The 14,403-nt window shown below is 43.7% G+C and overlaps 1 protein-coding gene across 6 annotated transcripts in view; it reads left to right on the top strand.

The window, feature by feature from the left end:
- iws1 (interacts with SUPT6H, CTD assembly factor 1) overlaps positions 1 to 14,403 on the top strand; it is a 59,107-nt gene that overhangs the window by 31,492 nt on the left and 13,212 nt on the right. For all 6 annotated transcript variants that reach the window (XR_015078727.1, XR_015078726.1, XM_085990676.1 and 3 more), the window contains exons 8-12: positions 144 to 294; positions 5,031 to 5,113; positions 6,623 to 6,752; positions 8,322 to 8,439; positions 9,389 to 9,500. Coding sequence is in view for 4 of the 6 variants with exons in the window: in XM_085990676.1 (XP_085846802.1) it covers positions 144 to 294; positions 5,031 to 5,113; positions 6,623 to 6,752; positions 8,322 to 8,439; positions 9,389 to 9,500 (594 nt within the window). In the remaining 2 variants the exon portion in view is untranslated. The remainder of the gene's footprint in view (positions 1 to 143; positions 295 to 5,030; positions 5,114 to 6,622; positions 6,753 to 8,321; positions 8,440 to 9,388; positions 9,501 to 14,403) is intronic.

The following is a 14,403-nucleotide window of genomic DNA, read 5'->3' as shown; positions in this document are numbered from 1 at the left end:
CCCCTCTACATTTTAGCCGATTCTATCTGAATAGGGGTTTATGTTGCTGGATGCAAAATGAAGAAATACCAGCAGTGCCGCCCTTCCCCATCTCTATCGGGAAAGAAATCCCTTGTGTGTTAATGAGGTTGATTCTATTGCAGTTCCGACTTTGTGTCTGATTTTGAGATGATGCTGCAGAAGAAGAAAGATCAAAACCGGAAGCGGCGGCGAAATCGGGATGGCGGCACTTTCATTAGTGATGCGGACGATGTAGTTAGTGCCATGATCACCAAAATGAACGAAGCTGCAGAGGTGAGTAACAGCTGTGCCTCAATATGTACTGATAGTGGGGCTAGACAGCTTGGGGAGCCCGTCAAAGGGCACTTGGGAGAACACATTCAGATAGGGCGCCGGGGGTGTGGGGTCATCGGTTGGGAGCTAAGTCCAGTATGGCTGGGTACTGAATGGGGTCCAACACTAACTCAATACTCTGAAGATTTGGCTGAGAGGGGAGAATTGGGACTGGGAATAATTAGTCAACATATGTATATACAGTGAAACCTGTAAATTGGGGACGTTTGAGGGACTTGGAATCATAGAATCTTGCAGCATAGAAGGAACCATTCAGCCTGTCTTGCCGGTGCTTTGAAAGAGCTGTCCAATTTTGTCTCGCACACCAGCTTTTTCCCCATAACACTGCAAATTAGTACTCTTCCAATTGCCTTTTGAAATTTCCTATGCAATCTGCTTACAATACCCTTTCAGGTAGTGCATTCCAGACCTTAACAACCCTCTGTGTGAAAACATTTCCCCTCCACTTCTTTTGACAATTATTTTATATCTATGACCTTTAGTTACCGGTCCACTAGCCAGAGGAAACAGTTTCTCCCTACTTGCTCTATTAAAACCTCTCAATCTTGAATAACGCTACTAGGTCTCTCATTAACCTTCTCTGCTCTAAAGAGAACAATCTCAGCTTCTCCAATCTCTTCACATAACTGAAGTCCCCCATCCTTGTTATCATCCTGGTAACCCTCCTCTGTACCCTCTCCAAGGCCGTGACATCATTCCTAAAATGTGGTGCCCAGAATTGTACACAATACTCCAGCTGAGGCCTAACCAGTGATTTGTAAAGGTTGAGCATGACTGACTTATTTTTGTATTCTATACCCCTATTTACAAAGCCAAGTATCCTGTACTCTTTCTTAACTGCCTTATCAGCTTACCCTGCCACCTTCAAAGATCTGTGAATATGCACTCCAGGTGTCTCTGCTCTTGCACCCCCTCCGAATAGTACCATTTAGATTATATTGCCTCTCCATGTTGTTCCTCCCAAAGTGCATCACTTCGCACTTTTCTGCATTAAATTGCATTTGCCATGTGTCTGCCCATTTCACCAATCTATCTGTCCTCCTGAAGTATGCCACTATCTTGCTCACTATTTATTTACAGTGTCAGCTGTGGCTCAGTTGGTAGCACACTCGCCTCTGAGTCAGAAGGTTATGGGTTCAAGTCCCACTCTAGGGATTCGAACACAAAAAGCTAGGTTGACACTCCAGTGCAGTGCTGAGGGAATGCTGCACTGTCGGAGGTGCCGTCTTTCTGATGAGACATTAAACCGAGGCCCTGTCTGCTCTCTCAAGTGGATGTAAAAGATCCTGTGGCACTATTTCGAAGAACAGCAGGGGAGTTATCCCCGGTGTCCTAGCCAATATTTATCCCTCAACCAACATAACAAAAACAGATTATCTGGCCATTATCACATTGCTGTTTGTGGGACCTTGCTGTGCGCAAATTGCCGCGTTTCCCATATTACAACTTCAAAAAAAGTACTTCATTGGCTGTGGTCGTATATAAATTCAAGTCCTTCTTTTACTACATTGCCAAGTTTTGTATCATCCGTAAACTTCAAAAATGTACTCCCTATACCAAGTCCAGGTCATTTACATATAACAAGAAAAGCAATGGTCCTAATACCGACCCCGCTGTGTACTTCTCCCATGTCAGACTTGCATCAGGTATCTTTTTTTGCAGGTGTCCTTAATTTCAAAATGATCATTGTATGTACAGTAAACTGGATGTGCCAAATATGCCAGGATTGGCTGTATCGCCTTCTTTTCACCATCACCTTGGATCGTGCCTAATTCTGGAGCCCTGCCAGCAGGATGTGATTTCAATTTATTTTCTGTTTGTCGGGTTTCCCAGTTCATTGCCATCCCGGGGTCCTTTTCCATCGACAGAGGGATGTCCTGATCCTGGGATCTGCTACATTGGCAGCCTGCACAGGGCAAGGGGGCTGCTGGGAGATCCCAACCAATTTGGCAGGCTTGATGTCCTGCAGACCCCAGTCCAGGACCCCCTCTTTCCCCCTCAGCTGCTAATGTTTGGCGTGCTGAGGGGTGGATAAGGGACTGTTAGCAGCTCATCAGTACCTGCTGTACTGGTGGAGTGAGATGTGTTGCTCATTGCAGTTCCAGACGTTTGTCGAATGGGGAGTTCTTTACCCAGCGTCCAAAGCGGCAGGGAAACTGCTCTCCTTGGGAGCTGTGCAAGCATTCAATCCCAGAGCTAGATCGGTTTTCCTATCGCTCTGGATGCTGGGTAAAGAGCTCCCTATTCCACAAAAGCCATTTCTTTCACTCGCTGCCGCCTCGTGCTGACCTGCGTGTCCTGTGTTTTAAGTTGTAAATAAACTTGGTGTTGGCTTTCATTGCTAGGGGGATAGAATATAAAAATAGGGAGGTATTGCTTCAGTTGTACAAGGTATTGGTGAGACCGCACCTGGAATACTGCATACAGTTTTGGTGTCCATACTTAAGAAAAGACATACTTGCTCTCGAGTCAGTACAAAGAAGATTCACTCGGTTCATCCCGGGGATGAGGGGATGGACATATGAGGAGAGGTTGAGTAGATTGGGACTCTACTCATTGGAGTTCAGAAGAATGAGAGGCGATCTTATTGAAACATATAAGATTGTGAAGGGGTTGGATCGGGTGGATGCGGGGAGGATGTTCCCGATGATGGGTGAAACTAGAACTAGGGGGCATAGTCTTAGAATAAGGGGCTGCTCTTTCAAAACTGAGATGAGGAGGAACTACTTCACTCAGAGGGTGGTAGGTCCATGGAATATGCTGCCCCAAAAAGCTGTAGAAGCTACATCATTACATAAATTTAAAACAGAAATAGACAGTTTCCTAGAAGTAAAGGGAATTAAGGGTTACGGGGAGCAGGCAGGAATTTGGACATGAATCTATGTTCAGATCGGTCATGGCCCTGTGGGTAGCGGAGCAAGCCCAGGGGCCGTGTAGCCTGATCCTGCTCCTATTTCGTGTGTCTAATTGTGTTAGATTCAGGAGATGGTTCTGTGATAGTAGATTGGCGGTTAGGATCAGATCAGCCATGATCTTATTGAATGGCGGAGCAGGCTCGAGGGGCCGATTGGCCTACTCCTGCTCCTATTTCTTATGTTCTTATAGGCGCTGTCTGTAGTTTGTAATTTGCGAGGCGCACCTTGTATCAATGTTACAATGCAAGTTATTTGGGACTGTCAATAAGTATTCATTTTGTGCAAGTGTCCATTTGTACAGGTTTCACTAATATAAACTGAAATACCAAATACTGTTTTGCATGTAGCTCAACTGAGATGGCTGCTGTGATTGCTAAGCTTATGGTGTGTGGCATGCAGACTGTGGGCCATCTTGGAAAGTATACAGGGGAAGTGCGCTGCCTTGAAGTGCCGACTGAGTCCCTTGAGCAATTAATTGCTGGGCTCACGGACCAACTATCTATACTGCACATTATACACAAAACTGATTATTTTTTGAGGTTGTCACCTCTCCGACAAAATGAAATGGTGACAGCAGATAGAGGCCCCCCCCCCACAGTGCAAGTAACTGTGTAGATAGGAACAGCGGGAAGCCGTGGAACTAGAGATTTCCAAGGATCAGGACAAGGACAGTAATCATGAGCAGGCCAGTCGCAAGGGTCAGTGAGGTTACCCGGGAGTACAAAGAGCAGATAAGATTAAAGGGAGCATTGTACTTGTAAGGAACACCATAGAAAGATGGAGTGATAGAGTGTTCTGCAGAAATGACGGAGTGCCCCAAATAGTGTGTGGCTTCCCAGGTACTGGCTTCTTGAAGTTTGGGGTTTGAGCAAGTAGGTAGATAGGTCCTGCAATGAGAAGGAGAAAATCATGATCACTTGGAAACCAAAAACACAGGTAGGTGTCAAATGGAGGTCCGACAAAGGGAATTTTAGGAGGTAGGAAAAGATTGAAGAAAAGGAATTCCAGGGTAGTAATCTCAGAATTACCTTTGCCACATGCTTAACCCATTAGAGAGACAGACAAACTGGGCAGATCGATGCGTGGCTCAATACATGATGCAGGTGGGAGAGGTTCAAATGCTTGGCCCATTGCTACCATTTCTGGGGGAACCGGAGACTGTTTTATTGGGATGGCATTCAATTTAATGGAGGAGGCACAATCATCATAACTGATGGGATAAGTAAAATGGCTGGGAAGGATTTAATCTAGAAATGCGGCACGATGTGAGAGGATAACAGAATATACAGGGAAGGAACAGGATGGGGAGAACAACAGAATCGAGCAGTGGAAAGCCAGAAAAACAAGAGAAGCAAAGATGGAGCATGGAATATAGTGCAAAATATAATGGTCAAGGCATTCTTTCATTTTGGAACAAGAAAAAGGTACAGGGTGATACTAGATCATTTACTAGTGGCAGTGGAGAAGTAGTGCCTGAAGATAGTGCAGTGATGGAATTACTAAATCATTGTTTTGTAATTGTTTTTACCTTTGAAGCGGAGGGGGGTGAGGAGAGATGTCTGAGCCGAGAGGCGTATAAGGGAGCGAGAAGACTGGAAACCCTGAGAATTGTAAAGGAAAGATGTGTATTGGTTTAGCAAGCGGAAGGTAAATGGGCTCCAGGTTTTGACGGTTTCAATCCAAGGGTACTCCTGGACATGTCTGCGGTAAAGCAAGTCCCCTCTGATGTTTCAACACCCTTTTACGTGCTCTTTCCTGCAGGAGGATAGACAGCTCAATGGCCAGAAGAAGCCTGCCTTGAAGAAACTGACCCTTCTTCCCACAGTCGTGATGCATTTGAAAAAGTAAGTCGAGATTTACCTCTGTTCCTCATTCAGTTTTCAGTATAACATAGGGCTGAGTTTCCATCAGTAATCCCTGAGTTAGTAGTGCATTCACTGGTAACAGATCCGAGCCATACAGGTTGGGTGGTTCAGCTCTGATGTTCTGCACAGTTGAATAGTCTACAGATGCTCGCTGACCTCGCACGTCAAGAATGGTAACTTGGATGAGGGATCGGAGAGCAACTGAAGCCCATGGAGCTGCACTTGAGCAAGAATCGGCGCCTTCAGGAGAAAGCAAGAAAAGGTCTTGCAAGAATACAAGCTGTAGCAGGCCAGTAATTTTGGGATAAGGTGATTCTTTGCAGTGGCTCATCCACCAATACCAGTACTTGATGATGGGGCAGTCCAGCTAAAGCATTCGATGTAAAAATGATTCCAATCATTGATGCGGATTGGAATTAATATTTTGAGCACTTTTGCCATATCCGCTACAGTTTACCTCTTTGTGTAGACAAGCGCTCTAAAACCATAAAGCCTACATTCCAATTTGCAACGGTAAGAAAGAACGGGAGGATTTTTAGGAACAGTGAAATGTCATAATGCCCTACGTATAATGTTCACTTCAATTTTTTTTTGGGTGTGTGGCCCATTCAAATGACTGCGCAGTTTTTCCTCATTAAAAGCCGGCTGCCCGGGCGCTGCAGCTTAAAGGGAACATTGCCTACATGCCCATATTCCTTTTGCCGAGTTTCACCATATCCCTCAAATCCTGAATCCCTCTATACTGTGTGTACATACCCAGTCTAACTTGTATTTTTGGTATGAAACAAAATGTAATTTTTCAAGAGACTTTTAAAAAGAAATTGCTCTCTGAATGTAGCTAGCACTAATAAGGTGGTATTTATTGCCCATCTTTAGTTGCCTTGAACAGGTGTTGCTGGGCCTTCTCCTTAGACCACTGCAGTTCTTATGTAATGATGCTCCCACAATGGTGTTGGGTAGGGAATTCCAGGATATCGACCGTTTTTCTATAATCCTGTAATACTGCCGGTTATTAGGTTATAGAAAAAGGAAAAAATAAAAAGGCAAAACTTGTACTTGGAACACTCCCCTGGGTGGTGTCATAGAATGGTTACAGCACGGAAGGCGGCCATTCGGCCCGTCGAGCCCGTGCCGACTCTCAGCTAGTCCCACTCCCCTGCCCTTTCCCCGTAGCCCTACAAATACTTTTCCTTCAGATATTTATCCAACTCCCTTTTGAAAGATAAGAGTTGAGTGTTCAGAAGTGACAAAAAATTGCTGGAGTTAACGGTTGTATAGGAAAAGAGAGAGCAACAGGTTTAATATATCACGAGTGAAGAAAAACTCTCAAGCTATTGCCTCGATCGCTAGAATAACTCGTGTAACCCTTGTATCTACAGTAATCTGTTTTGATGTATCTCTTAAGCAGAAATCTTTGAGAATGATCACAATTAAATTGTCTTGTTTCTGCTTCCTGTCGATGATGCTCTTTACTATCTATTCTTGCAGACAGGATTTGAAGGACACATTCATTGACAGTGGGGTGATGTCTGCTATTAAGGAATGGCTCACCCCATTGCCCGACAAGAGTCTGCCGCATCTCAAGATCCGCGAGGAGCTGCTGAAGATACTGCAGGAGGTAAGAGTCGTTACATAGCCATGTGATGTAAGAGCACAGCATTGTATTATCCTGTTATCGATATCTGGTTGCCAGCCACACATTTCTGTTTATAAAATTATTTTTAGGTAGCCTTTTCTTCTCCCCCACCCCTTAGTGTACATTTCTTCTTATTCTTCCAAAGCTATAACTGTCTGCCCCGTGGGAGTCTCAGCAAGATAGCATTCCTCACAGATAGGAGGCAGAGCAACTTTTCTAGAATTCCTTCAAACGCAAAATGTGCTCGTTCACAATTTTTTTTCAGTGGCCCAAAACTGCATAAACTCAAGAGGCAGAACCCTTTGTTCAGTTCATTATCACGTTTCTATATGTAGTGAGCCGCCATTCTCCTGCTAAGAACATAAGAAATAGGAGCAGGAGTAGGCCATTTGGGACTTTGAGCCTGCTCCATCATTCAATAAGATCATGGCTGATCATCTACCTCAGCGCCACTTTCCTGCACTATCCCCATAGCCCTTGATTCCCTTAATATCCAGAAATCTATCGATCTCTGTCTTGAATATACTCAATGACTGAGCCTCCACAACCCTCTGGGGTAGAGAATTCCAAAGATTCACCACCCTCTGAGTGAAGAAATTTCTCCTCATCTCAGTCCTAAATGGCTGACCCCTTATTCTGAGATTGTGGCCCCTAGTTCTCGACTCCCCAGCCAGGGGAAACATCCTCCCAGCATCTACCCTGTCAAGCCCCTTAAGAATTTTATATGTTTCAATGAGATCACATCTCATTCTTCTAAACTCTAGAGAATATAGGCCGAGCCGACTCAATCTGTCCTCAGGACAATCGCCTCATCCCAGGAATCAGTCTAATAAACTTACATTGCACTCCCTCTAAGGCACGCATATCCTTCCTTGTGTAAGGAGACCAAAACTGCCATGTAAGGAAATGAAGTGTAACCCCTTTTCAGATACAGCTATATTATAACAGTATTCTCTGGGCTCTCAAGTGATGAATGGCCATTTGGATGAGGTACCGTGCGGAACGTACCTGAGAGAGAGTCAGTACCTTCAGGGGGAGAGGGCAGAAAATGGGCAGAGTAGGGGATGACCAAGAAATGCTTGTTTGTATTTATCCAAGCACTGAACAAAAACTTCAGGTGAACTTCGCATCTTCACTGCTTTTTTTCAAAAGTTGGTGCTAGGAAGCTATTGTCAACTGCGCCCTTGTATACTTGTAAATATGGTGGAGTAGGGGCGTGAAGATTTTCCCCCAGTTTGCTTCACTCCGCTCCTGAAGGCGCTGACTCTTACTGGGGTACAGTTCCACATGTGCTACGTGCCCCAGTACCTCACCCAAGTGACCATGCTTCACATATGAGCCCAGAAGATTGAGTACAGGCAGTCTATTTTACCTTGGGCATCACAGCCAAGTTCTCACTGCTCTCAAACATCCAGATATGAGCACTTTCCATTCCATCTGAGCCCTCTGTCGTGGCTTTCTTACCACTCTGGCCGAGTTGTTAGCTGTGTTGCTTCACTAACCTGCCTTAGGATCTTCGAATGTCATTGACTGGTGTTTTGTTACTTACAGTTGCCCAGTGTGAGTCAGGAGACTCTGAAGCATAGTGGGATTGGACGTTGTGTGATGTACTTGTATAAACATCCCAAAGAAAACAGAAGCAACAAGGAACTGGCTGGAAAGCTTATCAGTACGTTCACCTTTACTGAATCTGTGCTTGCCTCTGAGTTTTTTCTTTATTTTCTGGCTTGACTCTTTCTGGGGTACGATCCCATGGGTGCTGGTAGCCCTCCAGCACTTTATCCCAATTAACAGTCCTTCATGTGTGAGCCTAGATAGTTACACTATTCGACTGAGGAACCATCACATCAGAGCTTAATCCTGTCCTCGTACGATGTCCACACACATGCAGTGTGCAGGAAGAATCCATGCACACGCATACACAATGCAGCAAGACTCTGCATGTGCACAGACATTGTGTCTCTTTTTTATATATAATGACATTTTGGGTCTCCTGACTGGAAAAGATCTATCGGGACTGTGCCTAGTTGCTGAGACTGAAGGGATGCGGGATCCGTAATCTCGCTACCTCTGAATACTGACGCCAGTGTTGAAGCCCATTATCAGTTGCAGGAAGGAATGTTCTGAGATAGCTTGCCAATGTTCAACCCACCCCTGAAAGTGTCTACTTTTTGCTGAGGTACAGTTCACACCAACGATCAGTTCCCACTCTTATTTCCGCCCCCAACCCCGCCCTAATCCAAGGTGCCATCTTCTGTGTTTGGACCTAGAAGGTGATTGTCAGCAGGCTAACTAACCATGTGGGACATTACGGCAAAGCATGAAAGTGTCCTCCCTCTGCTCCACTGGACTTTCTCTAGCAAGCATCACTGGAAAAGGATCAAGAGCAGGACCCTGGCTAATTTTCTCCCCCCAAAACCGTAGCTCAGGGAAACTGAGACCAATTGTAGACAACTTGGTCTTCACCCACTGTCCTAGGGGGTGTTTGGGGTTTAGCTTTGTTAATGCATGTAATTGTGTGTGTGTGTACAGTAGAACCTGATTGAAAGATGAAATGAAGAGCTCTTAATTTGCTGGTTTTCTCGTTGATATTATAGTGTTGTGCATTTCTTTCCCAGATGAGTGGTCGAGACCCATCTTTGGCCTGACGTCAAATTACAAAGGGATGACCCGGGAGGAACGAGAGCAGAGAGACCTTGACCAGATGCCAACGCGGCGGCGCCTAAGCAGGTACTTGACAGCAGGAGCACGGTGTTAAAGGTGTAGTACAGGAAACTCTTTGGTATCCCGCACCAATGGGACCGGCATGTTGCCGGTTGATCAAAAATTCCGGATGACGGAGAGGGTTACCTACCAAGGCTATTTTTAACAAAGAAAAATTAAAAAATCAAGAAATGTGCAGTATACAGTAATTGGGTACTCACCTACAGAATGTTGTGTTAAATGGATGGTGGAAGATGCTTGATTAAGCACAGTACTGCCAGTTGAGGGTAATGCAATGCAATGACTACCAGCAGCGTGGGAGACACACAGTACCCCTGTAAAATGGCGGATCAGAAGAGACTACCGGCAACGCGGGAGAGTCAGACTCCTGTTACAGGGGTATTGAGGTGTTCCGACTGCCGACAGCGCCAAGAAGCTGAGTAGTGGCAGTTTGGAGAACTACCCCCACTGACTAACTCGGCCACTGTGGGCGACTCGGACTCGGCAACATTGCCGGTTATTGAGGTGTTGTTTTCGGAGTGAGATTTCCAGATATTTAGGTGCCGTTTAAACGAGAGTTTCCTGTACTAGAGATGGGTTCAGAGAGTACACCGTACCCCCGTCAACCTCCATCCTGTAGTTTCTTTGTGAAGAACGATTGCACTTGGGGATTCTTCATTCTGCTTCCAATCCCACCCCGGAAAATTTTTCATTCAATCAAAAGTGACTTTTTGGTTTTAAAATACAATTGTTACACTGGAGAAATTGGCCACAGTTGGTGAGGGTTACAGGGAGGGAGAGGTTGAAGTCAGTTTGTGAGCAATGTCTTGCCTGCAGACCCAACCTCCCCCACTACCCTCCAGGACTGATCCCGAGCTTGTGCACTTCAGTCTGGACAAATGTATGTGCATGAAGTGATTCATGAATTCAGCAGATTCAAGGGGACGGGGCATCATCTTCAGTACAAATAAAAGAAAAAAACACGATATGTGGGTTTTCAAAAACAATTTTTCTTGGTGTGTGTTACTTGGTCCTAAGTTCATTTGTTGACACTTTATTCCAGGTGGTAAGCCTTCAAAATAGTGTGTGCATTGCACATCAGTGGGTGACTCTAAATCTGGTTCTTGTTTACAGTGCACACTGATGAGATGTAACCTTCAGGGACCATATCCTTGACTTTAATTGCAAAAAAACAGTTGTTCACTAATTATTCAGCTGTGTTGAGTATTTATGTATTTCATATCTACTTTTTAGTAGCATTTAGAGGCTCGGCTTAAACAAGTATCCAGTTACATTTGTAATGCAGCTAACACCAGGTTGGAATCTTCATGGACAAACATGATATAGCATTCAGTTGCACCCTTGTCTGTGGTGCCGGATGTTCCTAGAGAAGCAGACTGGAGCTGTACTGCAAGCATTTGGTGTAACATTGCTAACTGACTGGTTATTAGTGTTTTAAAGGTTATAACTGTACTAACCACTGAGTCCCAGATAGAGAGCTCATCTCAGGCTGAGCTGGGTTCATACTGGCCATTGCTCAGACTGAGCTGGGTTCACATTGTGGTAAATTGTATTTAGCTGTTGGTTTATTACATGTTAAGCTCTTTCTCACTCGTTCAGGATCCACGTAGAAATAGGAAATGCTGCCAGCCCATGGAGGAAAATCATCTTCAGCTGTATCTCATTGAGAGATTTTTCTGCCCTGGCTGGTCCAGTGGCCTTTTCCCATTCTGCTGTGTAACAACTTCATTCTGCAGCAGCCCTTGTTCATCTATCAGCCTCTCTTTTCCCACACCAGAGAAAGGTTTCATTGCCATCACCTGCTTGTTAGTAAATGTAAGTCCCTGCCTTCAGTCAGTAGATGTTTAGAAGGGAAAAACTTTTTTTAGGCTAAAAAGCTTTAGCTGCCATTCTGTGAACACCACCATGCGCTGCAGCTTCTTCGGATCATAGAGCCATGGAAGCTACCATCAGAAGGAGGCCTTTTGGTGCAAGTTAATTTCTAGAGCAATCCAAAACTAATCCCACCTTGCTCCCTCCCTCTATATTCCTTTGTTCCAAATAATTAAAATAATTAAAGAGGTGCAGTAATTCTTCGTAGTATGTTACGGTTAAATGAATGAGGTACATTGTTCAAAGCCTAGCTTGGTATAGGTTCCCTCCATATCTGAAGATGGTTCCTTGTCTGTCTTTGTCTTTGTTTTCTTCCTGGTCTGGTATGGCTTGGAACCCTACCACCAATGTTCCCTCTAATGTTTTTTGTACTGAGCGGGCCACAAACTCCTTTGAGCGCAACCTTTTTCGTCTGAGCAAATTTTAAAACAGCAACAACCACTGAAAAGCATATGTACAGTAATGCCATATTGCCAGCTGCCGTGTCAAATCATGAGACAATCAGACCAGGCTCTATACAAGTTTAACATCTCTGCTTTTGAATTCTATTCCTCGAGAGATGAACCCCAGTGCTTTATTTACACTTTTATGGCTTTTTTAACCTATGCTGCTACTTTTAATGATTTGTGAATCTCTTTGCACCTCTACCCCATTTAGACTCTTATTTTCCAAGGAGTAGGTCGCCTCCTTATTCCTCCTACCAAAATACACCACCTCACACTTACCTATATTGAAATTCATTTGTCATTTACATGCCCATTCTGCAAGTTTAGTTACGGTAGAATTAATTAAAAGCTTTTAGTTTGTCATGTACAAACTCTAATAACAAATTACTTGTCAGAAATGACTGGGATATAAAAGAACTGCATAATAATGCATTAACACTTCAGAAATGTCACTCAGTTTCACGGTAATGCATCGACAAACAATTCAAAAGCCCAAGGTAAGCTGAAAGAGGCATATTAGTACAATTTGTATTAATTTTAAAGTTTCCAACATATTAGCCCATCCCTCATGCCACTATAGCAGTGGCTGCACTAGCAGCAGCTTTCCTATGGCACTGACGTGCTGTACGTCCACAAGTTATTAGAATATTAATCACAATGCAATCAGACAACCAACAAATATAAAGCGCTGTAGCTCTTTAGTTCACAGTATTAAAAAGAATTGAACAAAAACGGGTATTCGTATTTCCAACTTCAATCACTTCCATTAATAAACGTGGTCTTGAACCCGCACACCCCCCATGTAACATGTCAGAAATGCAGCACTTATTCACAAGTGCAGAAAAACACACACACAATTTGTGTCACTGAATTAAAAACAAAAAGCAGGAAAAGCTATGATTTAACAGAAGTAAACATTCATCTTTCTTCCTGGATAGGAGAACCAATCAGACCGACTTGGAAATGTTTACTAATATGTTGACGTAAAGATGTTAATTTACGAATTTCGCTTCTAATGGTTTTCTCTCAAACATTCTCCACAATATTAATCCCTGCTCTTATCACGAAAAGTGTTGAATTATTTTAGGTACTTCCCAATTAAATAGTGGGAAACAAACTTCATTGTACTCTCAATTTTTAATCTCCTATTTCAAACATTTATACCAAATCAAAATTGTACATTATCAGTTTAATCGAAGTATTTTCTGTGTCTTTCTCAATAAACAAATAGTAGTTTCTTCTAAAGTAGCTTCCTGCAATTTTTATACATCATGAGATAACTCGTGTTTCTATTAACACTCCACTAAACGTTAAAGAGGAAATCTATATTTACATTATTCCTGGGACTTGTTCGGACTATAGAACAACAGACAAAATTAAATGGTTTGTGTTTTTCCCCTTTTTTGGTTCTCTTCCTAAAGTCTTACTTTTTATTGACTTTAAAAAAAATATTAATATGTAACTCCGACAAATCCTACCCGCCCCCCCCCCCCCCCTCAACAATATGGTTGCATGTTTGTGTAAAGCTACTCACTTCAGTCGATCATTCAAAATCAAATATTGAGAAATTTAAATTTTAAAATATTTTAAGCATTTCAGAGCCTCTTTAAAAGCTTTTGGACATCAAGACTTATTTAGATGAGGGGAAATTGATTTTTGTTTTTCTTCCAAAATCAAAACTTAGGGTGGGAAAAAAGTGTTTTTAACACTTCATTTTTTGTAAAAAGTTCATTAAAAATCTTTAAATTCTTTGAAGTCTCGTTGCAGCTTTGACAGAAGTTGCTCCAAGTTTCTCTTTCCCTCTTCAACGCTATCATTAAACATACAACAAAAAATAATGAAATAAACGAATTCCAAATGGAGCTCACATAAGAAAGTGAATAAAGTGGTTAGTCTTCCTAAGAAGGCGGTGAGGTTATACATCCCCAGCCTTGGCGATGAGTTGGAATCAGTTTTGGAGAAGTTGTTTCCTCTTTTTCTGCTGCCTTTCCCTCTGTCTCTCACAGACTCTTGAGGTACAAACAGGGGCACAAACTTTTTTCCCCTTTTCTCATAACATGATTTAAATAACCCTGATAGACTCTCTCAAACAGGTACAACACCTGGCAAAATTTAACTGGAACTTACCGCAGAACATTCAGCATCAATTTCCCGTATTCTTTTCCGGCTTTAAACAATTTTCTGAATTAAAACAACTGAAATTCTAATTTTTGTTTCACTGGGGGCCTAAAACTTGTTTGCTTTAGCCTCCTTCCAGCAGCCATTGTACATGTACTGCGCCTCCACCTGTGCTGTTCCAAAGTGCGGCCGCCCCTCCGTCCCCAGGAACAGACTACACGCGTCTGGACCCTCATCTCTCCCTCTCCCTCCCCCCCCCCCCCCCGCCAAGTTCCCCTCCCTCCCTCGTCCCCGGTCCCCCTCGCTCCCCCTCTCCTTTCCCACTGACCTCTACACAGACCCGACGAAAGCGTGGCCCAACTGGGTACTGTGCACGCGCGGTATATTGTGAGCCAGCGCTGAAGGCTGAAAGGCAAAGAATCAGAACTGGGGGAATCTCCCGCTGAAAGGTCAAAGTTGAAGAGAGACAACCA

Source organism: Somniosus microcephalus, chromosome 6 (assembly GCF_052327205.1).
Source record: "Somniosus microcephalus isolate GS21.2 chromosome 6, FLI_Smic_1.0, whole genome shotgun sequence".
Lineage (NCBI taxonomy): Eukaryota > Metazoa > Chordata > Chondrichthyes > Squaliformes > Somniosidae > Somniosus > Somniosus microcephalus.
The sequence above is the reverse complement of the archived record's forward strand: the minus strand, read 5'-3'. Positions and strand labels throughout refer to the sequence as shown.